At 36.0% G+C, this 25,771-nt stretch overlaps 1 protein-coding gene across 4 annotated transcripts; it reads left to right on the plus strand.

Annotated features, from left to right (window-relative positions):
- The first annotated feature begins 219 nt into the window (after positions 1–219).
- Positions 220–22,970, plus strand: nr5a1b (nuclear receptor subfamily 5, group A, member 1b). Of its 4 annotated transcripts, none has more exons than XM_051877154.1 (7): positions 220–451; positions 1,122–1,240; positions 1,716–1,857; positions 3,841–4,583; positions 16,175–16,294; positions 16,401–16,548; positions 18,629–22,970. In XM_051877154.1, the coding sequence occupies exons 2-7, from the start codon at positions 1,139–1,141 to the stop codon at positions 18,880–18,882; spliced, it is 1,509 nt and encodes a 502-aa protein (XP_051733114.1). In that variant the 5' UTR covers positions 220–451; positions 1,122–1,138; the 3' UTR covers positions 18,883–22,970. The 4 variants fall into 4 exon arrangements, with proteins under 4 accessions (XP_051733114.1, XP_051733115.1, XP_051733116.1 ...); XM_051877155.1 differs by having other exon boundaries at positions 1,122–1,180; XM_051877156.1 differs by having other exon boundaries at positions 222–451; positions 1,122–1,180; positions 1,716–1,934.
- The last annotated feature ends 2,801 nt before the right edge of the window (positions 22,971–25,771 follow it).

The raw sequence follows: 25,771 nt of genomic DNA on the forward strand, positions 1-25,771 counted from the left end.
AACTGTTCACTGAACAGTTCTTTGAGGAACCCAAAATGGTTCTTCTAGTCTGTGGCTTCATATAGGCTAAGAGTTCATTTTATTATCAGAAATTATTCAGAGTTTATCTGAACTAAAATGTTTTCATGTCTCCTCCCCATTCTCAGTACCTGTTGCAGATAGGCGCTTCTTCCTGTCGCTCATTGACTCCTTTTTTATGTGTGTGCGTGCGCGCGCGTGTGCGTGAATATGAGGGCATGTCTACTGTGTGAACGCACGAGGCCAAACATTAATAAAGAGCTGCTGCCCTCGCGCTGTCCTCGCAGACATCACACAGGGTTTTTTTTACCCGGGAAACACGCACAAAGTGAACCGGCAGGATCGCGCGGGTGTCGCGGCTCTAGTGATTAAATTCCTCGCGCAGAGATCAGCAGCACTGAAGCACCGCAGAGGAGCAGAGAGTCACTGACAGGTAAGAGTTCTTTCACTTCTACATCACATGCTTTCGTTTCGTTGATTTGGACCCGTTTGCATTCCAGCCAAACAGCGTGAAAGATTGATTATTCTATTAGTAAACTGATATTTTTTTTTTGTTATCGCATAATCATGTTTATGACACCTGTAGCGGCTAATATGTTGATATGTAACAAAATAATACATGGCTTTATTATTATTATTGAATTAAATTTATTAAATGCTACCGATGTAGGCCTAATATTTTCTCTTATTTAATGTGATGTGATTCTATAAGCATTTAGGCTACTGTTAAAAATCAGTTTGAGCTTAGACAAAAATTACAATGCAACAAATGTCAACTATAATGAAATCTTAAAATGCACTTAGAATGAAAGGAAATTAAATACCTGCTTTTTGTTAGACTATATCGGGTATTAGATATAGGCTTATTGAATGCGATCATTTCAAGGCCTTATTATGCCATTAGTCCTTTTGATATCACTTCACACTTAAAATTAACATTACAATTAGAACCAATGCAACTAACTGCTAGAACATGTTTAATTTCAAAGAACCACAACGTTTTTGATAAGAAGAAGGTTCTTTGCCGAACCACTGAAGAACCTTTATTTTAGTGTGTGTTTATGTGTGTGTGTGTGTGTGTGTGTGTGTGTGTGTGTGCGCAGGCGCTCGGCGGGGCGGGATGGACTACAGTTATGATACGGACCTGGAAGAGTTGTGTCCGGTGTGTGGCGATAAAGTTTCTGGCTATCATTATGGTTTATTAACCTGCGAGAGCTGCAAGGTATTAAATCGGCCTAAACAGAGAGTTTAAACCTACTGTAAAATGTTTCAGGTGATCTATAATTTATGTGATGACATTTAGCCTACTTGTTTTATTCAAGTAAGAATCGTTTGTTTAAATATTTAGTGTAATATATATTTAATAATTTCATTTGACAGAATCAACCTGGCCGCATTAGGAAAGTATTTTTAAGGGTCAGATATGAAGTAAAAACAGCTCTTTAAGCTTAATGCAGTTGCATTTTTTTTTTTTTACATTGTATCAAAGGATAGATTTAGTTGTTGTTGATAGGTCTATACTAGATTATTTTTTCGATGTTTCCTTCACTGCGAACAAATTAGTCATGTATTTGTTCCAGCTACTATGGCAATTTTTTTATAGAATTGCATTTTTAAAGATATTATTGTTGTTTTCTTTTCTTTCTTTACTTTTCTTTGACGAATCGTAACAGTACTTTTTCCCCTTCATTCTAAAGGGTTTCTTTAAGAGGACCGTACAGAATAACAAACGGTACACATGTGCAGAGAGTCAAGACTGTAAGATTGATAAAACCCAGAGAAAACGGTGTCCATTCTGCCGCTTCCAGAAATGTCTGAACGTCGGGATGCGGCTGGAGGGTGAGCGGAACAGCCTGTTTAATCTCGAATTCAGTTCTGGATGAACTGCATCTGAAATTCATAAAGGATATTTCGAGGTCAAATAATAATTATTTAAATGATTACATTTGTAAATAATTTCGTAAAAATGGGCTATTGTTCATCCATATTTTTCATTCTTAGAGCTGTTTTTATTAAATTGCGTACTATCTTCTTATTTTTTATCTTATTTATTATTAAAATATACATGTATGTATTATAAACCCATATGTGACAGGATCCACATATTTCCTTATAAAAAAAATGACTAAAAAAACAATTGAATCATATTTTGTAATGCAGGTTGGTCTGTTTTAAAAAGCGAATTAGAAATTAAATTGCAATGCAGCCGGTTGATTAGATTCAGATGTAGATGTAGAATTAGAAAAAAAGACAAGAAAAAAAAAAATCAACAGTGAAAAAAACAAAACAAAACAAAACAAAAAAAAACAAAGAAAGAAATTGGAGTGCTTCTTGCAAGGTCGCTGTTATCTGCAGGCACCTTTGCTTTGCCGGCTGCGCGCGCGTTGCTTCTGGATCAAGGTTAAGTATTCATTTAAGCACGGCTCTATTTTAATCAGTCAGGCTATGGAGGTATTTTTAACTAGTTCGTGAGTTAATAGAAGGACGAATTTTAGAGAAACGGACAAGAAGAAACATTCAACTTGTAGAACCCGATCCTTCACTTCTAAAAATAATGACTACAATTAGAACCAAAAACGGTTTTACATTTTTATGTCATAGAAGAATATTGTAAAGTTCATCAAATACATTATTATTATTACTATTTTATTTATTTATTAGAAAACAACTAGTTACTTTAACCAGCAGCAGTAACCAGTACACTGATCTGAAGAACTTCAAAGCAAGAAATGATATATATATATATATATATATATATATATATATATATATATATATAGACTGTAAACCCGAATAAGTTGGGCTAACTCAAAAAATTAGAGGTAATCAATCAAATTTTTTTGAGTTATGATGTTCCCAATTTTAAGTAAGCAGAACAATCAAGATTTGAGTTTATATTACTCATGCATGATAATTGCTCTTAACTTGAAGTACTGAGTTAGCTAACTCATACATTTTGATAGCAATTAACATAAAATATTTCATTTTAAATATTTTTTTATTTTAAGTTCTTCCAAATCAAATGAGTTATTTACTTCACTGTAAACCCTAATAAGAAAATTCAAAAAATGCCAACTTGCTAATTAGCTAACATGTTAACAATAGTATGGTATAGCATTTACTGAATGAGTACAGCAACCTAAAACATGTAATTTGCTTTCAAACCAAGCCACATGCGCTATTTGTAACCATGATGGTAACTCTCCAAAAACACACATTAACAGAAACTCTTCTAAATTAGCATAACAAAACATTAATCACTACTAAATCTCCCTTATCCATTAATTTTACACAAAAAACAATATATCACACTTAATTTTAGCATTTACTCTCCCTTTCGAGTGCCATGGGCAAAGCATGCTGGGAAATAGAAATCCCAGCCCACTTTCAATTAAACTTAAGTTAGTCTAAATGAAAAGAAATGAGTTCATACAACTCAAAACAATAAAACAGTTCAGTTTACTTAAAATATATCAGTTCTATGAACTCAAAAGAAAAAGAAAGTTCTAAATACTCATTACAGTTAATTTAACTGAACCAATTTGTTAAATTTAAGTTTGTCCTACTCAAAACAATGAAGTATTTTGAGCATTGGGGTTTACAGTGTATATATAAACATTTTATACATTATTACACATATAAATTTAATACAGAGCATGTTTAGTACTGTTTTTATTTCATTATATTGTTTTATATAAAGCTTTTACTTATATTATTTTTTATTTATAATATCAACACTTTTATAATACTATTAAAAATTAATATTGTAATATAAATGAACATTAATTATGAAGTTCAATATGGTACTGTTTGTGCTCACAGCTGTCCGTGCTGACAGGATGCGAGGAGGGCGCAATAAATTCGGCCCCATGTACAAACGAGACCGGGCGTTAAAGCAGCAGAAGAAAGCTCTCATCCGGGCGAGTGGCTTAAAGATGGAAGCCACGCCCCCTTTGCTGTCATCACCGCAGTCTGACTACAGCTTCAGCACTGCTCTCTCGGTTCCAGCTCAAAAAAACACCCACCCGAACATCAGCACCCCAGTGGCCCCTACCGATTATGAACGCAGCCTGTACGCATCCAGTTCCCTGAGCTTATCTGTCCCCATCCCGGCCCACACCCCTCTCCCAGCACAGTACCCGTATCCAAACCTACCCAGCCGTGCCATCAAGTCTGAGTATCCCGACCACTACACAAGCTCAGAGCACTACACCAGCACCAGCTCCCCAGAATCGGTTCCAGGCTACACGTACATCGATCAGATGCGAGTGTCGACCAGCCCAGCTGTGGCCCTGCCGGGCTTGACGGTACCGCCGTTGGTTCTGGAGTTTGTTCGCTGTGAGCAAGATGAGCTGCAGGTGCAAAGCAAGATAAGCGCTCACCTGGCCCACCTGCAGCAGGAACAGAACTCTCGGAGTGCGGCGGCCAATCAGGAACAGAACACACGCCTCGCAGCCAAACAGGAACGACTCAGCACCTTCGGCCTGATGTGCCACATGGCCGATCAGACGCTCTTCTCTATCGTGGAATGGGCACGTAGCTGCATCTTCTTTAAGGAGCTCAAGGTGAGTGTGAACACAGGCGAAATTGAATTAGAATCCGAATTGCAGAGGATTGAAAGTAATGCACACCTCATCACTACACACACACAATAATGTTTGCATGAACAGAGCGGATGCGGTCAGCATGATGAGATGATGCTGACATGGATGAACAGGGAGCGTGTGTGTGTGTGTGTTTTCAGATAAACAGTCATGGCCTGCTGTGTTTGCTCTGGCTCGCTGTCACATTTATTATGGCAGTGATGTCTGATGTGATTCAATCAACAGGAAAGTATTCGAGGAAAGTATTGTGGTTGTTCTTGTTTTATAAAGACCAAGTCGATATGGTTTTGTAATGTAAATGATGTAATTAACAGGACTGTGAATTAACATTGGATTGTAATGATGGTTTGAGCTGGTGTTGATGGCAAAGACTGAATATATTAGACTGAATAAATATAATCACTATTGTGCATGTTGTAGGCACATTTATGTACACTACTGTTCAAATGTTTGGGGTCTGTAAGATTTTTTTTAATGTTTTTGAAAGAAGTCCACCAAGGCTGGATTTATTTGATCAAAAATTATACCATATTATAGTGAAATATTATTAAAATAACTGTTTGCTATATTAATGTATTTAATTTAAAAATCAAATCAAAGCTGAATTTTCCACATCATTACTCCAGTCTTCAGTGTTACATGATCCTTCAGAAATCATTCTGATATGCTGATTTGCTGCTCAAGAAATATTTCTTATTATCATCAGTGTGTAAACAGTTGTGCTGCACAATATTTTTCTGGAAACTGTGATACTTTTTGCAGAATTCTTTGATGAATAGACAGAACAGCATTAACTTGAAATTTGTAACATTATAAATGTCTTTACAGTCAGTTCTGTTCAACTTAATGCATCCTTGCTGAATAGAAGTATTAATTTATTTAAATTAAATTAAATAAAAAAAATTACTGACCCCAAACTTTTGAACAATAGTGTAGTTATATGTAGTTGCAATTACCAAAATAAAATATTGTGATTTCACAGAAATTAAAATATCCATTTTTGAGAATTCAAACTAAATTCATTTAATAGCAATTATTTGACATCACAAGATTATTAAACCTGTAACATGATCGACTTGCTGGCAATTTAGCGGTATTTTCACGGATCTTTTAATTAATTAAAGGCACAATATGTAAAATTTTTTGATTTAAATATTCAAAAACCACTTGATCAATGTTATATATTTTGTTGACTTGTGTACTTACACTATCCCAGATGTTTCCAATAGAGATGCACCGATGTATCGGCTAACAATCGGTATCGGCCGATAAAAGCTATTATTATCACTATCGGCCATCGGCCGATTGCTTAAAAACTGCCGATGGTCAGGGCCGATTATATCCTGTCAATCAAAAGGGTGCGGAAAGATGTGTTCAGACTGCAACTCATACATACTGTGCATAAAGAAAATCACTCTTGTGTTAAATTTTAACGCATTAACAGTTTTAAAATAGTGACGTTAAAGCAGGCTCTTTTTGACCCTATGAATCACCCGTAGTTCAAGCCAGGGTTACCAGGTCTGCGTTTTTTTTCCTACATCAAATATTATTTGTAGCACCTCCCATCCAATAATCGCAAAAAGATTTGTGATTCTGATCCTTCTGATAAGAATTAAAGTTTCAGTTTTCAAATTCTGTCCATTTTATCATGAAATTCAAACAATAAATGGCGTTTTGACGCTCTTAAATGTGACGTGTCAGATCGCTGTAATGCCTCAGTTCAGGCGGCAGCTCGGAGCGCGAGTCTTTTCTTCCTCTTCAATACAAGTTATATCTCGAAAAACATGAATGAACATCAAAGGTATGTTGAAATATATTGTACAACTTACCAGAATGTATCATGTCTCATGTAATCACTTTATTTGTGTTTCAACCGCGGAAAGACGTCAATAAAACAGCTTGTGAACAATATGTCACATCATGTCACTTTTACCTCAGGAATGTTTTCCAATGTTCACAGTTCCTTAGCTATCTACATATAAATAATAATAATAATAATAATAATAATAATAATAATAAAAAACACTAGAGAGGAGCTTATTTACTGTTAATTATATGTTTGTGCAAATTTGCCATGAAGACAAGTGCTTATGAAAACTACCTTATGTGATACTAAGTTTTATACATTTCAGTTTTTATTTGAGTGTAATTATTATATCTGAAAATAAACAGCAGCTGAATATAATACCTCTGCTGTTAATTGTAACCTCTAATATTGTAGTGTACCAAATAAGAGGGTTCCCAGTATAGTTTGCAACATTATTTGGGAGAGATTTTTTTTTTCCTTAAGAAAAACCAAACTATCAGTATCGGTATCGGCCGATATCATTCTGAATAATAGGCTATTGGTATCGGCAGAGAAATTTAGTATCGGTGCATCTCTAGTTTCCAAGAATGTTTAAATCCAGAGAAATAAGCAATTTTAACCAGGACACGGACCGTGTCCGTGCATCACCTATCAATGACTTCATACCTGCGTTAGCCTCAGTTTCCAGTTTTATTTTGTAGAAACCATGGAAACACCAAAGATATATATTACATGTTTTATTAGACAAGGGAGCAACTGTTTAGATACATTTATAGACAGAAAACGAATCGTTGTTATATAGCTCAACACATTTAGTTTTATTGTTTGAATCTCGTTTTCTTAATTATATTAATATGATTTTCTAATATTGATCTAGCTTAGTGCAGTGTGAAACAAGTGTCTCATGGCAGCCGCCGAGCGAATGCACAGAGTAACGTTATAACATCTTTTTCAACACACTCAAATGTATCTAATATGATAAAGCAGCGCTGCGTTACCCCACATACGCTTGACCGGAAGAAGTGGAAGCAGCGACTGTGGCATAATAAAAGCTCCGCTGCCCTTGAGGTGTGTGTCGCGCTCGTCTCTCATTAGCAATCGCTCCAGCGGCCTCGTTTCTGCTCTCACAGCACTTGTTCCTGCTCTGCTTCATACAACAGTAATGTTAATAATCTCATCCATGAACATGATTTCTGCCCGAGTCCCGTCGGATTCTTTTCCCCTGGCTCTGAGGTGAAGACGACATTTCCAATGATTCCATGCTCAATGTCTGCATCGTCAAGTTACGCCTTTGTTTGGAATAGGCGACCTCTAGCGGCAAAAAATGACATATTGTGCCTTTAATCTGTTAATATAATCTGACTTGAAGAGGGGTCATTTCTTTCATATTTAAATTGCAATGATTGTGGAAGTATGGATTTATTGAAAGTCCAAAATGCTGAGATATATTTCGAGTTCACTTCAGAAGGTTTTCTGGAGAATAACCGTGTCATAAATTTGAGAGCTCCAGCTATATCGTGTCCATTATAACCCGTGGCATTGAGGGGTCTTTAAATAAAACACTTGAGTTTTGGTGGTCCTGAAGAGCTCTTTAAATAAACTCTAGAGTGTTTGTTGTCTTAGAGGAAATAGAGGATACACTCCTTTCTTTTGTCCATTCTAAGCTCCTGTCGCTCTCTGTAGTGTTTCCAAACCTTGCTGAGAATGCAGCATGCACACAATGATACAGTACAGCATTTCAATCACACACACAATATACATAGTGACACTGGCCATTATTCTCTCTCTCTCACACACACACACACACGGACATACTCTGCAAAATCACACACACACATAATTACATAACCTTCTCAAAACACACACACACAGACACACACACACACACTTCTGAAAACACACAGACACACACACATACAGATAAAATTGATGTAGGAAACAGAGACTTGGAAAACAATAGGAAGGCCAAAGTAAAATCTGAAATATTATTATTAAAATGTTAAAAAAAAATAAATAAATAAAAAAAAAATGCAAAGAGAAACACATGCTACTATTGCATTGAAATAGCAACATAGAACCATTAAAATTTTTCAGTTTCTATGAAAAATACGAGACGAAAAAAAAAACCGCAATGCTTCTGAATTTGATTTAAACTGTTAGTGTCTGCATCAGAGAGGACTGGATTTTTTAAATGACATTTTTCAATTTTGACACAAACGGCATGATTTCTAGTCCCTCGGGTGGTCCCTATGTTATGGGGACAAAATGTCCAGCACAAAAATGGCAATATCCAAAATACTTGTCCTTGTGGGGACATTGTTTGGTCCCCGTGAGACCGAAAATGGCTTATAAATCATACTAAGTGATGTTTTTTTTTTTTTTTTTTTGAAAATGTAAAAATGTAGTTAAAAATCATTATGTCTATGGAAAGTCCCCATAAAACATAGAAACCCAATGTGTGTGTGTGTGTGTGTGTGTGTGCTATGTGTGTGGGGGTTAGCAACAGCATTCCACTCCAGATAAGGGGAGAATGTGAATGTGTCCGTGTATTCAGTCTGGCCTACGCATGTGAAGGTTTTTCTTATTCAAAGTCTCTCTCATTTTAATTCATCAGATTCCTCCAGAAAATAGTTTTACTCATTTGATTATTATTCAATCCTAAAAATAAAGATTTCTATAAGAAAGTTTTTTTTTTTAATTCTGATGTCATAAGAAAATCTTTTTACAGACCTTATTATTTCATATCTCTTTAGAAACCAATACTCCGATCTGAAGAACCTAAAATGTGACATCAAGGTGTTTTTTAACCTGTTAGCATTCCACTGTATACCACCCGCAGTACACATACCTTTCAAAAGAGACCAAAAACCATGCATATTCTCCAAATGGTTCAAGAACAGCATGCGATTTACTTTGGGTATGCCTTTTTTGGGGTGTTTTAGGCAAATTTTACAGGAATGCTCTCCAAAGTAGCCAATGAAAAGACCAAACATTCAGTTTACGTTGTAGAACAAAACTTTCAAGAATTGTCAGGTTATGTTTATCACATACCTTATTTTACTCATAAATTGAAAAACACTATTTATAGGAAAACTCTATAGAAAAATCCCAAAGGAACCAGTGGTGAATTAGTCTTCCGGGTTATTATCATTAACCAAAAACACTACATATAGAATTTTTTTAATAATAATAATACCTTGTATTTATAAGTGCCTTTCATGGCAATCAAGGACACCGTACAACATAAAAGCAAATTTAATAGTAAATCATTGCTACTAAAATAACACTGCTGTGGTGGTACTGTCATGGTGTCCGTTCGTAATATAGGCCTAAAGTACAATATATATGTAAGCTATAATACCATGGTAATTTCTGTAAGTGATATGACACCACTGACTCAAAACACAATGAGACAGGACACTACAGTACTAATACCATCATCACTTCCTCTGTCTGTGCTGATGGATTGTTTCCACCTCACACTGTTACCTGGACAGGTGTGTTCATACACACATATCACACCCACACACACGCCGGATGTGAACTGTTAGTTTATTTACCCTCTGAAGACAAATATATGCAGGCCTCATTCAGTGTGTGTGTTTGTTTGTGACAGTTTGAAAGATGTTTTGGATGGTTTGTGTGCATCTCAGTCTACAGCCATACACTCTATAGCGTACTACTTGCAAACAATTTGCAATATAAAATTTTCTTTGCATGCCCACAGTATACTGATGACTTACATTTCGTTCAAAAGTTTGGGGTCTTTAAAATAGTTTATGTTTTTGAAAGAAGATTATTATGCTCACCGAGGCTGCATTTACTGTGAAACATTATTACAAGATTAAAAATGACTGTTTTCTCTTTGAATATGTTTTAAAATGTAATTTATTCCTGTGATGGTAAAGCTGAATTTTCAGCATCATTAATCCAGTCTTCAGTGTCACATGATCCTGGTAATTACGACATGGTGCATCCACATACCACAATTGACCCTTCGCCGGGAGTTTGATTGACAAGCGATCTAACCAATCATAACGCCGAATCCGCTATTTTGTCCGACAAAGCAATCAGGAGTTAGAAGATTAACCTCGGTGGACTTGAACTTGAAAAATGGTGTGTACTGACGTTTCTGCGTTTGAAACAACATTCCTTCTCATGTTCATTCATGTTTATTTGATGCTATTAATTAACTAGTAGGAAGAGATGATCGGTTCACGAGCCGCTACAGCAATCTGTCACGACACATTAAAGAGCCACAAAACGGTTTTTATTGTTCAAATTTCTTAAAAAATTACAGTTTGAAAGCTGGGACTTTGTTTAATATCATAAGTAACCTGCTCTGTCTTGTTTGTCGACGTGTCGTCAGTGTTCTCTTTGCTTCGTGATGTATTTTTCACTCTGAGTGGCGTGACAGCACCATGGCTTGTCGAACAAAGCAACAGTAACTAAGGGGGGCGGGTCTTTGCAAAGGGTCAATGACGAGATTCTCGTAAGAGAACTCGTAAATACAACTTGTAAACTGGGAATTTTCTGAGAGTTCTGACTTGTATGTAACTGCTGAACCACTTGAACACAACAGATTCATTTAGGCATTGATAGTGTTGCCATAGAAACACATCATTCCGAGTCCAAGGATGTGAACAGCTCCAAGTAGAAATGAAATTTGAGCATATTAATTTTCTTAATGCATGTATCTGGTTATACTATAGTCAAATAGCTGTTTAGATATTGTTTTTAGCAAACTCACATTCTCTTATTCTGGTATGTAAAACCCAGTTTTTAGAATAAAATTAGTAATAGATGGGGAAAAAAATTGAATCTTTTTTCATTTGGAAATACAACACATTACAGAAAAGGGTTGCAAAAGGTAACTTGAAATATTGTAAACATTATACAATAAGCAGTAAACTGTATGTACTTCTTTGGTGTGATTTTTACTTCCTCATTCACACAGCTGGATATTTGTGTCCTCCTAGGTCAAAATTCCTAAAACACAAAAAGAGGCGGGTTTATTCCACAAAGATACAACGGAGAGAGAAATAGCTACAAGAATAAAGCATGTGTTGTGGAAGTCTGGGGCAGCGGGCAGGTATTATCGCTGATAAATGAGGGTTACAAAATATATAAAGCGCTGACAGGGAAGTGTTGTGGTGTTCAAGTGTGGACGTGAATGTGTATGCGTGTGTGTGTGATTTCAGAGTCAACAGCTACTGCTGAGAAATGGACAAGGGTCTTGTTTTACTCATAATCTTTTCAGAGCAAAGCTTTTTCTCTGTCCCATATAATAGCCCACACTAGGGTGCCAAGGGCATTTGACACTCTCCAAAAGCGGCCTCACACAGCACTTATGGTGATGCCGTCGAGGACAAACTGAAAAATGCTAGTACGCTAATGGTAGTAAGTTGCAAGTCCAGTATTCAAAAGGGAAGTCTGTTTTTCTGAAAGTCCTTATTGTAGCACTCAGATTTATTTTCTTTTTTGTCAATTTGATAGATTGATAAGCCGTTTTTTTTTTTTTACCTTTTTTTCTTTGTCAATTATGGATTACTTTAGAGCCTTAGATGAGAAAAGACCAAATTTTCCACACAGAATGCAATTAAAAAGAAAACAAACAAACAAAAAACTGAATGCCACTCAACACTCAATGAATTAAATGTGATTTTTAAATGTGAATGTAGCTATTAATGTTTGCATATTCCTTATTGTTGCACAATGCATTGTTTTATACTTTTTATATACTTTTTTTATACATTGTAGCAGTTGTAATCTGACTGAACATTATTTCTGAACTTATTCCTACTTTAACCGTGGACACTTTGCTGTTAATCATACTGTCATTTGATCATACTTTGATTCTTTAGCTAGCATTGCGAAACATTTTCACTTCAATTCAAATATAAGTGAATTCTTTTGTTTATTCATGAAGGCTGCTGGAAATGCAGAAAGCTTTTTCTTTTCAAGTATTAAATGACTTGCCTCAAAAGCACTTCAGTTGCTGTATTCTAACTATAGTCATAACATTCACTTTTAGCTTACTTCATTTCAACAAGCTAGCATTACTTGCTTTTTTCTCCATTTATTTGTATGCAAATGACAAGATCTTAAAAGGATAGCTTAAAAATTAAAATATCTTTTATTTACAGTTTAAAAGAATTAAATAATTATTAAGTATTAAAAGGATTAAGGGAATAAATAAAAGTAAAAACAGTAAAATAAGTTCTACTGCAGTTGTGAAGTTTTAAAATATGCACGTTCATTCTTACTGATATGTCGAAAACGCAAAATGTTTTTTGTCTTGTCACATTCAGTTATGAGTTACATGAATCAAATATAAATTATACCATATTTTACATTCAAAACAGTGGCATTTCTTAAAAAGTTGAGTTGCTTGCATCTCTGGATATTACTGTCGGTCATTCAATATTCCTCTTGTAAAACAGTTAAATATTAATGTTTAGCTGCTTCTTACTTCATCTTCTGTAAACAGTAAGACCTGCCTTCTTTGATTTGATTGGCCATCTCACTCATTTTGACATTGATGAGCGCTGTTAGACATTTGAGAAAGAGTAACCTAAAAACTTTTAAAACTTTTTGTCCTCCAAATAACAAACAGAGCTGCGTGTATAATGGAGTGCATAGCAGTATCAAGAATATAAAATATTGAGGGACAATTTGGACATTTCTAATTTTTGGGGAGACTCTAAGTTTTGGGACGCCTGCCTTTACATGCACATGAACTTTAATGACATCCCATTCTTAATCCGTAGGGTTTAATATGGAGTTGGCCAACCCTTTGCAGCTATTACAGCTTCAACTCTTCTGGAAAGGCTTTTCACAAGGTTTAGGAGTGTGTTTATGGGAATTTTTGACCATTCTTCTAGAAGCACATTTGTGAGGTCAGGCACTGATGTTGGTGAGAAGGCCTGGCTCGCAGTCTCCGCTCTAATTCATCCCAAAGGTGTTCTATCGGGTTGAGGTCAGGACTCTGTGCAGGCCAGTCAAGTTCCTCCACACCAAACTCGCTCATCCATGTCTTTATGGACCTTGCTTTGTGCACTGGTGCGCAGTCATGTTGGAACAGGAAGGGGCCATCCCCAAACTGTTCCCACAAAGTTGGGAGCATGAATTTGTCCAAAATGTCTTAGTATGCTGAAGCATTAAGAGTTCCTTTCACTGGAACTAAGGGGCCAAGCCCAACCCCTGAAAAACAACCCCACACCATAATCCCCCCTCCACCAAACTTTACACTTGGCACAATGCAGTCAGGCAAGTACCGTTCTCCTGGCAACCGTCAAACCCAGACTTGCCCATCGGATTGCCAGACAGAGAAGCGTGATCACTCCAGAGAACATGTCTCCACTGCTCTAGAGTCCAGTGGCGGCGTGCTTTACACCACTGCATCTGACACTTTGCATTGCACTTGGTGATGTAAGGCTTGGATGCAGCTGCTCGGCCATGGAAACCCATTCCATGAAGCTCTCTACGCACTGTTCTTGAGCTAATCTGAAGGCCACACAAAGTTTGGTGGTCTGTAGCTATTGACTCTGCAGAAAGTTGGCGACTTCTGCGCACTGTGCTGACCCCACTCTGTGATTTTACGTGGCCTACCACTTCGTGGCTGAGTTGCTGTTGTTCCCAATTGCTTCCACTTTGTTATGATACCACTAACAGTTGACCGTGGAATATTTAGTAGTGAGGAAATTTCACACATGGACTTATTGCACAGGTGGCAACCTATCACGGTACATAGCTTGAATTCACTGAGCTCCTGAGAGTGACCCATTCTTTCACAAATGTTTGTAGTAGCAGTCTGCATGCCTAGGTGCTTGATTTTATACACCTGTGGCCATGGAAGTGATTGGAACACCGGAATTCAATGACTTGGAGGGGTGTCCCAATACTTTTGGCAATATAGTGTATCTAGGCTATATACACTTCAGACAGTTGTATCATATCTACATTTAAAATTTATAATGAACGACTGCATACAAAGAGTCAAAAGCACATCTTAGGCCTATACTAATGCAGAAGAAACTGCCTCTTTTCTGCGTTACGTAGATGTTGAGAATAAGACAAATAAAATGAGGAAATTTTGAATTCTATAGTTTATTTTTATTGAATAGCTCCCACAAAATCATAAATGGCTCTGGTCTGGGGGGACCCCCAAAACTCCGCCTATGCATTTCACCCTCATGTCATGTCATTTCAACTACATATGACTGTCATTCTTCCTCTTTTGGATTTTTGAGTGAACTATAAAGACATATTTGATTTTATATTTGCTTGCAACTAGTAATCTGATTGCAGGGATACAGAAATTGTACCATTCCTTAGATTTGAAATGATTTCTTTAGAGTACAGTGAAATAGTGTTTAATAACATTCACCCCAGCATTCATTGCTGTATTCCATTTGCATAGAAAGCTCTTGCGTGTGTGTTTTTTTTTGTCTGTCTGTTGCTGTAGATATGCAGGTACACAGTGTGCAATAGACAGACAAAAACACACATGCAAGAATCCAGCTTCCTTCACTGTGTGCAGAATGTGCCGTACAATCTCTCGTCATGGCAACAGGAGTGTGGCATAAAGGGAGTGATGGATCTAGCGTCCAATTCTATGTGCTTTAAAAAAAAATGTGTTTTTGCTGCAATTAACTGTGCCGCCCCGAGGGGCTTCTGTGGGGTCACGAATCTCGTATGCAACAGTGAGCTGAAAATTGTCTCTGTAGAATTATATCATCCACATAACTGCCTATTTTCAATTCAATTGCACCTGCTAAACTGGACTGTGAATAAGCACAATAGTGGCCAGCTACTGCGGATCTTTGAATGAACACTGAATCACATTCTCGTCTCTGCTAAGCTGAATGATGGTTCAATCCATTCTGTTCCATTTTTATACAGTAACTGAATGCTATTGTGTTGGCGGTGAAAAACTTGCAGCTCTCTGGAAATTTTGTGTGGGTGAGGCTCCTTTTAAGTTTCTGAATATGTATGCGTGTAGGTACAATGATATATTCACATTGTATTGCACCACATAATGCGTTTAATGACATGGGTATTACAACGTAAACAACTTCCTGTGTCCTCGTAAACCAAATGGCTTAAAAACATACTAAACGGTGTTTTTTTGTAATTCAAAAAATGCAGACAGTCCCCGTAAACCACATATACAAGTATGTGTGTGTGTATTAAATATGTATTTTAACTTTCTCAAAATAAAAGAATGAAAAGTAGAGGGGAAAAAAAACAAAAAAGATAGGAGTCTTATGCTATTTAGATTTTTGTCTCCTTTAGTGTTTCAGAAAAGATTTCAACAATGTGCTCAAATTTGCCATAATTTGCAAAAAATATTTCTCATCAAATAGTCTTTTTCCTTTAATATTTATACAGCTCTATTGTTTTTTTTAAATTATATCTTTGTTTCATTTGTTTCCATTTTTTATCTAAAGAATTTATAGATATGAGATAAACAAATAATGTTCTTATATAAGTGATATATAAATATAAACAAATATAAATATTATTGTAAATAAATATTAAATAATAATACATATCAATAAATAGAACTCCATTAAGTTTTCTGAGCTGTGAAGCAATTATAAAGGCTATGAAGCTTCTGAACAATTATATTTCACTTAATAATAATTTATAAACCAATAAAAATCTAGAATGCAAATGCATACACAAATATTTGTAAATTTTATGTCCATTTTCATTTATTTACTTTCTCTCTGCTCCACAGGTGGGAGATCAGATGAAGTTGCTGCATAATTGCTGGAGTGAGCTTCTTGTGCTGGATTACATCGCCAGACAGTTGCATCATGGGAAAGAGGACAGTGTGCTTCTCATTACTGGACAGGAGGTAACACACACACACACACACACACACACTCATAATAGACATATGCACATATGCATTGCATCCAGTCAATTGATGTTTAGCACATGTTTGTGTGTGTGTGGGTCAGGTTGAGCTCGCGTCTTTGCTGGCCCAGGCAGGGGTCACTCTGAGTGGGATGATACAGAGAGGTCAGGAGCTGGTGCATCGTCTACAAGAGCTTCAGCTGGACCGCAGAGAAACTGCCTGTCTTAAATACCTCATCCTCTTTAACCCTGGTGAGACAGCACATGCTATTACAGTTAGCTTTGATATGATTGGCTGATGTGTTTGCATGTAAACTGCTGAACTGCTATGTGTGCGTGGGGAGTCATATAAAATACTGTTCAAAAGTTTGGGGATTTTTTTATATATATATATATATATTTTTTTTTTTTTGAAAGTAGTCATTTATGCTCACCAATGCTGCATTTATTTGATTAGTAATACAGTAAAAACAGTAATATTGTGAAATATTACTATTTAAAAAACTGTTTGCTATTTGAATATATTTTAAAATGTAATTTTAAAACAGTTAAACAGTTGAATTTTACCGTTTTCGAATCCATTTAGCTGATCTCCGGGTCTGGCGGTACCACTTTTAGCATAGCTTAGCATAGGTCATTGAATCTGATTAGACCGTTAGCATCTCGCTCAAAAATGACCAAAGAGTTTCAATATTTTTCCTATTTAAAACTTGACTCTTCTGTAGTTACATCATGTACTAAGACCGACGGAAAATGAAAAGTTGCAATTTTCTAGGCCGATATGACTAGGAACTATACTCTCATTCCGGCGTAATAATCAAGGAAATTTGCTGTCGTACCATGGGTGCAGCAGGCACAATGATATTACGCAGCGCCTGTGACCCCCTGCTTGCACAGGGAGCGTGCCTTGCAACCATGGAGACATTTGTGAGAGACGCTGCGTAATATCATTGCGCCTGCTGCACCCATGGTACGACAGCAAATTTCCTTGATTATTACGCCGGAATGAGAGTATAGTTCCTAGTCATATTGGCCTAGAAAATGCAACTTTTCATTTTCCGTCGGTCTTAGTACACGATGTAACTACAGAAGAGTCAAGTTTTAAATATTAAAAATATCGAAACTCTTTGGTCATTTTTGAGCGAGATGCTAACGGTCTAATCAGATTCAATGAACTATGCTAAGCTATGCTAAAAGTGGTACCGCCAGACCAGGAGATCGGCTGAATGGATTCGAAAACGGGAGTTGGAAAATGAGCCTATTTTCAAAAAAAGTGGAGTGCCTTCAAAAAAAGTGTTCCTTTAATATATATATATATATATATATTAGCTTTTAATATATATATTTAAATTCAAGACTTTTAATTCAAGACTTTTTATTAACCTTGTGTCAAATTGACTGAGATTTGGCCTTAAAAGACGATGTAAACATATGAATTCCACTAACGTGATTGGCTGATGGAACAATAACTTCTAGTTATGTGCATATATCAGTCGATATTTGGTTGGATATCTTTTAATTTTTGTTTTAATAATGTTCTCCTTAATAAGTTCCGCTCAAGTGTTTGAATGAGTTTTAGTTCTTAACTAATTCCAGAGGCCAAAAAGACTTCGTATTAATGAGGAAGAGGTGGCAAATTGTGTCTCTTTCTCTGTCTCTCTTCCTCTGTTCAGCGCTGCTGCGGATGTTTTAATAGTTTAATATAAAAGACATTTTCATAGCCACCGCGGTGGCACCATCACCCCGTCCTCCGCGTCTTATTGAGCGTATCTATGTTTCCCCCGCTGGGGTTTGACCGAGGCTAATTAACTTCTCAAAAGATGAATATTGCATTGATTTTGATCCACGCTAACGAGGACGCGCATGTATCAGGCTATTTGTCCCTGCTTCACCGTGAGTGGCAGCGTGTTTTGTGTGGCACAGGCCGTGCGGTAACTGGGTAATGGGCTTAATTAAAATGAAAGCCTTCTGAATCGCTCCTGTTTACAAAGGCAGGGAGCCGGACCCCGTATCCACTCGCAGACGCACACACGCCATCTATAGCGAGACTCTGGCTCAAAAGAAGTTTAATGGATTGACCTCATATTGGTCCGTGCCGCCTTGCCCCTCTCTTTCTCAGCTTCAGGAGAAAATGCTCCTTTATTGTTCGCGTTCCCTTAAGTGAGAGCAATTTAGCGGCAACAAAAGCTGCTTTTCATAATAAGAGTGGCTGAGAGCTGTGTGCATGCGTGTGTGTGTGCATGTGTTTGTATTTGTGTGCGTTCAGAAAGTGCTTGAAAACCCATTTTCCACTCATGCCATCTTTAATGAGACTCTATCGGTTCCTCTGCAGATGTGAAACTGTTGGAAAACCAGCCTTACGTCGAGAGCGTGTACGAGCAGGTGAACGCCGCGCTGTTGGAGTACACACTGTATGCGTATCCGCAATTCCCGGACAGGTTTAGCCAGATTCTGCTGCGCCTTCCCGAGCTCAGAGCGCTGAGCGCGCAAGCCGAAGACTACCTGTGCTACAAACACCTGAGCGGAGAGGTGCCGTGCAACAACCTCCTCATAGAAATGCTGCATGCCAAGAGAACCTGCATCTGACACAAACGCACATTCGCACACAACAGCCTGATTCCTTCGCAGCTGACGCTGTTATCGACTACATGTTTTGCAGCAGTCATCTCCCGCACAGAGAAAACCTCATCAACCATGCCACTGTGTTTCTGAACGAGGAAGAGGGGAGATGTCAGTGTTAATGACTGTGTCTTAAAAATAAAGGTTCTTTATTGCCATTGACGGTTCCATGAAGAACTTCTAACACCCATGGAACTTTTCAGTTATACAAAAAATTCTTTGTAGTAGAAAAAAAAAGAGATTTTTAAAATGTTACACTAAGAAAAACATTGTTGTTTTAAGAACTGTTCACTGAAAGGTTCTTTGGGGAACCAAAAATGTTTTTTCTATGGCATTGCTGCAAAAAAAAAAAAAAAAAAAATTGGAACCTTTATTTTTAAGAGTGTATAAAGCACTGCAGAAATGACATATTTTTGTAGGCCAACTCTGAAGTTAGCATCGTCCTGGTTCCCTCAACAAAAACTCATTAGGATTTTCCCATTGGCTTTTGGATTATTAGACACAATAAGCTATTCGGCTGACAAAAGGTAGCGATTCTTACACTCTTTGTTCATCAAGATATTCTTCAGAATTGAACAAGCCTAAATACAATTGCCAGAAGTAAAAAGCTAAATGAACTACACAACGGATGCGTGACTTTAACATCACACCAAGCTTCTGACAACTTTGAGTTAGAATAGATTGCAACAGCGCAATTATAAACAAAAATGATGTGAAAGTGGACTTTTCCTATTCGGCTGATGATGTTTAATGTTTCCAACAACCTGTTAGCAATCGCCTTTTTCAAGACAAGTAAAATGTTTTTTTTTTTTTTAATTTCCGTAACACTTTACTTAAAGCCTTTATGTATAATGCATTATAGAGGTATTCATAATACATGTTATAATGCATTATATCTTTTTATAAATAATTGTAACCAAAGTTAAAGGATTAGTTCACTTTAAAATAAAAATTACCCCAAACTTTACTCACCCTCAAGCCATCCTTGGTGTATATGACTTTCTTCTTTCTGATGAACACAACCGGAGTTATATTATAAATATCCTGACGCATCCGAGCTTTATAATGTCAGTGAACGGGACCAACGAGTATGAAGCTGAAGAAAGTGCATCCATCCATTATAAACGTACTCCACCCGGCTCCAGGGGGTTAATAAAGACCTTCTGAAGCGAAGCGTGCGTTTGTGTAAGAAAAATATCCATATTTAACAAGTTATGAAGGAAAATATCTAACTTCCACCAGAACGCCTTCCGTATTCAACTTATAAAGAAAGTGTAACGCCTCTAAGAGTTCAAAGCGCTTATGCTACGTCCTACACCTTCCGCATTCAACTTAAAATTTAAATTCAGCTTAAGTTGAATATGGAAGGCGTAAATTTTACTTTGTAACATAATTATGGATATTTTTCTCACACAAATGCATTGCTTCACTTCAGAAGGCCTTTATCAAAGTATGTTTATAATGGATGGATGCACTTTCTTGAGCTTCATACTCGTTGGTCCCATCACTGCCATTATAAAGCTTGGATGCGTCAGGATATTTATTAATATAACTCAGATTGTGTTCATCAGAAGGAAGAAAGTCATATACACCTAGGATGGCTTGAGAGGTGAGTAAAGCTTGGACTAATTTTCATTTTAAAGTGAACTAATTCTTTAAAATGCATTATATTCCTTGTTACATCTGAAATTGGTTGTTTGTCATGCATTTCTAATAGCATAACGTAAGTTTTTTAATGTATTATAACTTTGTTCTTGAGACCACACAATGCAATATAAGGTGGATTACAAGGCATAATTAATGCTTTAAAAATACTTTTATAATGCATTATATATTTATAGGCCTTAAGTAAAGTGTTACCAAAATCTCAAGGGGGTATTATTGATGTATTTTATATTGTAGAATAAAACGTGAACATATCTTGAGCTTGTGTTCACTACAGACTTTATTTCAGGCATTTAACCAAAAACCCATTTAAACAATCAGGACATGGATGCTAAAATGCTAACTCGATTCCAGGTTATGGCTTAAAAATACATCATTCTTGCAGCACACTATTTAAAAAAACAACAGATTGTGCCTTCCCTCTCTTTACACACACACACACACACACACACACTGAGAAGCACTTCTTCTTTAAAAAAAAAAAAAAAAAAGAAGAAGAAGAAACAACAAAAAAAGAACAGGAATCAAAAGACAAAGTGAGGCATAGTCACAGCCAAGAACCACCCAGACAGGGAGCGACAGCATGACCGTCATGTCATAAGAAATATTTCAAGAAATACAAAATGAAGTAAAGCACTAATGAAAAAGAAAGCTGGTGAAATCTAATGATTTCCTCAAGAGGAGACAGTAAACGAGCTAAATAACCTTCATTAACATTCCCTTTTTAAGACTGAAAGCGAGAAAGAGAGGGAAGGCTCCATTCAACAAAGCATTTCCTGCGCACACATAATAGCTCTGTCATATAACCTAGTGAGCTGCCTACTTGGACAGCATCATATACGTTTTTTTCTAAATGTAGACTAAGATTTTATATTTTTGTATGGCCAAAACCTCACCTGAAGTCAATCACGCAGAGAGAAAAAAAAAGAAAGACATTAAATAAAAAATTATATAATCATAGAAAAATAGAAATTATGTACACTATACAGTTCAAAAGTTTGGGGTCAGTAAGTTTGCTTTTTAATTATTTTTTTATTTTTATTTTTTTAAAGAAGTTAATGCATTTATTCACAAGGTTGCATTACATTGATCCTAAAGTTACAGTAAAGACATTTATAATGCGCAAAAAAAGATTCTTTTGAACTTTCTATTCATCAAAGAATCGTGAGGAAAAAAAAATGTATCAAGGTTTCAACAATAAGCAGCACAACTGTTTTCAAGACTGAAAATATTAAGAAATATTTCTTGAGTGGCAAATCAGCATGTTAGAATGATTTCATGTGACTGTTTTTGTGAAAGAAATTAATACTTTTATGTATCATGGTTTAATGTATCATGGTTTCCACAAAAATATTAAGCAGCACAACTGTTTTCAACATTGATAATAATAATGTTTCAAATCAGCATATTAGAATGATTTCTGAAGGATCGTGTGACACTGAAGACTGGAGTAATGATGCTGAAAATTCAGCTTTGATCACAGGAATAAATTACATTTTAAAATATATTAAAACAGTTATTTAAAATTGTAATAATGTTTCACAAAATTACTGTTTTAATGTATTTTTGATAGCTTTGATGAGCATAAGACACATCTTGTGCTCAAAAACATTTCAAAATCTTTCTGACCCCCAACTTTTGAATGGAAGTAGTGGATATGTAAATTATTAAAAATAATTTGCCTATTTGAGTACATTATTGTCTAATAACCGTACTAACACTAGACTCTATTGTCAAAACTATCATATTTTGTGCCACGTTGATGCTGATGCTGTCTATGTAGATTATTAGTCACTTATCATGATTAGGACACTACCTTAGAAGGCAGCTACATAAGCATTACAGTTCGTAGACAGCAAGGCAGCTCACTAGGTTTTGGAACAGAGCTTAATGCCTGTACAAGTACTCATCAGTCATGGCAGATGGCATGCTCAAACCCACACACTAACACCAGAAGATTGTGTATGTTTAAAAAGCTCTGAGTGTGTGCGCCGTCTAAGTGTGTGTGCACATGCTTGAGAAAAGGGGAGGTAAATTAGGATTTGCAATTCTGCCTTAACACTAACACTGTTGATCCTGTGAAGCTGAGAGTATAAATCAGCATAAATAACTATTAGATGTGCGTTCGTGTCTCTGTGCGTTCTAATGTGTGTGTGTAAGAGAGAGTGTGTGTGACTGTTAAGAAAGGACATCTCAATACGCCCCTCTCAAGCTTAGGCTAAGCTGATTATGATATCTCAGCATGTTTCTGATTGGTTCATTTTTGTATAGTGGAGTGTCTGATTGGTCAAGTTCTCTTTCATGTAACATGTTTGTGTTAATAACATTTGATATGAGTGTGCTTAACTGTATTGTTTCAAATGAATAAATACAAATTATTTAAACCTGTAGATATTAGTTTCTCTCAGTTATTTGTCTAACACACACATACTTTAAGTTAAAGGGTTAGTTCACACAAAAATGAAAATAATGTCATTTATTACTCACCCTCATGTCGTTCTTCATTCATCTTCGGAACACAAATTACGATATTTTTGATTAAATCCGATGGCTCAGTGAGGCCTGCATTCAAAGCAATGACATTTCTTCTCTCAAGATCCATAAAGATACTAAAAACATATTTAAAACAGTTCATGCGAGTTCAGTAGTTCTACCTTAATATTATAAAGCGACGAGAATACTTTTTGTGCGCCAAAAAACAAAATAACGACTTTTCAACAACATAGTGATGGGCGATTTCAAAACAATGCTTCAGAGCTTTACGAATCGAATCAGTGACTCGGATCTCCTATCAAACGGCTAAACTGCTGAAATCACGTGACTTTGGCGCTCCGAGTCAGTGATTCGATTCGCAAAGCTCCGAAGAAGCGTTATTTTGTTTTTTGGTGCACAAAAATATTCTCGTCGCTTTATAATATTAAAGTGAACTGTTTTAAATATGTTTTTAGTACCTTTATGGATCTTGAGAGAGGAAATGTCATTGCTGTGAATGCAGGCCTCACTGAGCCATCGGATTTAATCAAAAATATCTTAATTTGTGTTCCGAAGATGAATGAAGGTCTTACGGGTGTAGAACGACATGAGGGTGAGTAATAAATGACATTATTTTCATTTTTGGCTGAACTAACCCTTTAAACATTAGATAACACAATATAAAACCACATAGAATTTGCACAAAAATAAAACAAAAACTGGTCTCCATCTTGTGTACAGTATACATATGATATATATATATATATATATATATATATATATATATATATATATATATATATATATATATAAACAAAACATAATTCAGACGCTAGATATCATTTTTTTATATATTTTTACTAGTGGGTGTAGGACACTGTAGTTCATTTATGTAAGTGAGGATAGCAAAATAAACTGTGACATATTATACCCAAAAATTATTCAGACACTTTGACCTGACCATGTTTTGCTGAAGTGTTATCTGACATAATTAAGATTAACTTTTTTTGACACAGTTTATCTTGTCATATTCTATTACCATTTGTTAAACTGTAGTGAATAAACTGTATTATTGAATGAAATGTTCAAGGTGTCTGAATACATTTTGGTTTGACTGTATATTGATGTTATATATTGATATTAATTTCTGTTTTGCTTGAACAGTGTGCCTATACTATCTTTCTTTTAAATAAATTGCTCTTGGTTTGATATATTGTTATCTAATACAATGAGATTTCATTTTTAAGTAGGCATAACTGTCCAAATACTTTTCATTAACTAAAAAATGTGCAAATGATAACATTCATTATATTCCTAAAATTAAAACCAAACTATTTCATGCAGTGAACCTTCAATAAATAAATAAATTAATAAACAGACAAAAAAATAATCGAGTATACAAAATAAAACCAAATATTATAAAATATAATAAAATAATAGCCTATATAAATCATTCCTTTTCCCGAAATGTTAATATACAAATAAAAAATAAATACAAAATAATAAAAAATTGCTTTCTCATTGCCTTCACAGATATTATTATATAATAAGAATAATAACTTTAGCAAATTTAACCAAAAAAATGCTAACAGACTTCCAATCAAAATACAGTTTTGAAATATTACTTTTAGAATGTGTACTAAACTAAAATCTAAACCCAGTAAACGTGGAGTCTTTGCAAGGAAAGGAAGAAAATCGAGAAAAGGGGGAGAGCGGGAGAGCACAGCTGGGTCCTTTTGAAAGTGCAAAATTAAAATGGAAAAAAAATCATTTTTCTTTTCACAGATCTTCAAAGGGGTGTGTTTGTTTTGTGTGTGTGTGTGTATGCGTGCATGTTCGTGTGTATATGTGTGTGAGGGTTCAATACTGCACCTGAGAGAGTCGGAGTGAAAGTCAGGACACAATTAACGTGAGAGCTTCTGGTTTAGTGCCAGCAGCAGTGTGTGTCTGCGCTTATGTGTCTGTGAGCGAGCGTACATGGGAACAGGTGTGTGAGTGGCTGATGTGTTAGAGAGCCGTAAAATGGGTCTTTTCAGCCAGTGTGTGGATGTTTGAGTGTGTATGTGTGTTTAAGAGAGGGTGTGTGCAAACATGACACACTTAAGGGCCACTTCAGCTCCATTAATTGGTCATTTGACATGAAAGACCTCATACCACCTTTTTTCACACGGCTGCTTCCCTGAAGACCCAATAACCTTCACCCTCGGCAAGGACACACACATACACACACAGCTCAATACCTCTGCTAACATCTTACTGTTTGTCATCTCTTGCTCCCTTTAAAAGATAGTTCTTTTTCGTCGCCACAACCAATGATGTCACATCCTGTAGCTGTGCTGGAGGAAGCAGGAAGTGAGAAATGCTTATCCAGATGTACATGACAAACAAGTTTTAGACATTGAAGGCTGAGACAGGATCATGAATATTTTTATAATGAGTGTTTCTGTTCACCCTAAAATTAACATCAAAATTGTGTACTTATCCTCATGTTGTTCCAAAATTTGCTACAATGATGTTAAAATACCAATAAGTTTCCAATAAATTATTTTCATGGCTGATAACTAATAAACTGCAGATTTTAAAATTCTGTAGTATTTTAAATCAGAGGTATCCAAACATTTTACTACAGAGGGCCAAAAATCAAACTTGTTTGAGGTCTGTGGGTCAATGTTGCATTATATCCAGCTATATTATATTAAAATGTACTAACATTTTTAGG

This window comes from Ctenopharyngodon idella, chromosome 21, assembly GCF_019924925.1.
Source record: "Ctenopharyngodon idella isolate HZGC_01 chromosome 21, HZGC01, whole genome shotgun sequence".
Classification (NCBI taxonomy): Eukaryota; Metazoa; Chordata; class Actinopteri; order Cypriniformes; family Xenocyprididae; genus Ctenopharyngodon; species Ctenopharyngodon idella.

Bases quoted from the DNA above. Each gene is read 5' to 3' on its own strand.
- nr5a1b (XM_051877154.1), top strand. From the start codon at position 1,139: ATGGACTACAGTTATGATACGGACCTGGAAGAGTTGTGTCCGGTGTGT. The intron at 1,241-1,715 runs GTATTAAATCGG...TTCATTCTAAAG, and splicing joins TAACCTGCGAGAGCTGCAAG to GGTTTCTTTAAGAGGACCGT. The intron at 1,858-3,840 runs GTGAGCGGAACA...TTGTGCTCACAG, and splicing joins CGTCGGGATGCGGCTGGAGG to CTGTCCGTGCTGACAGGATG.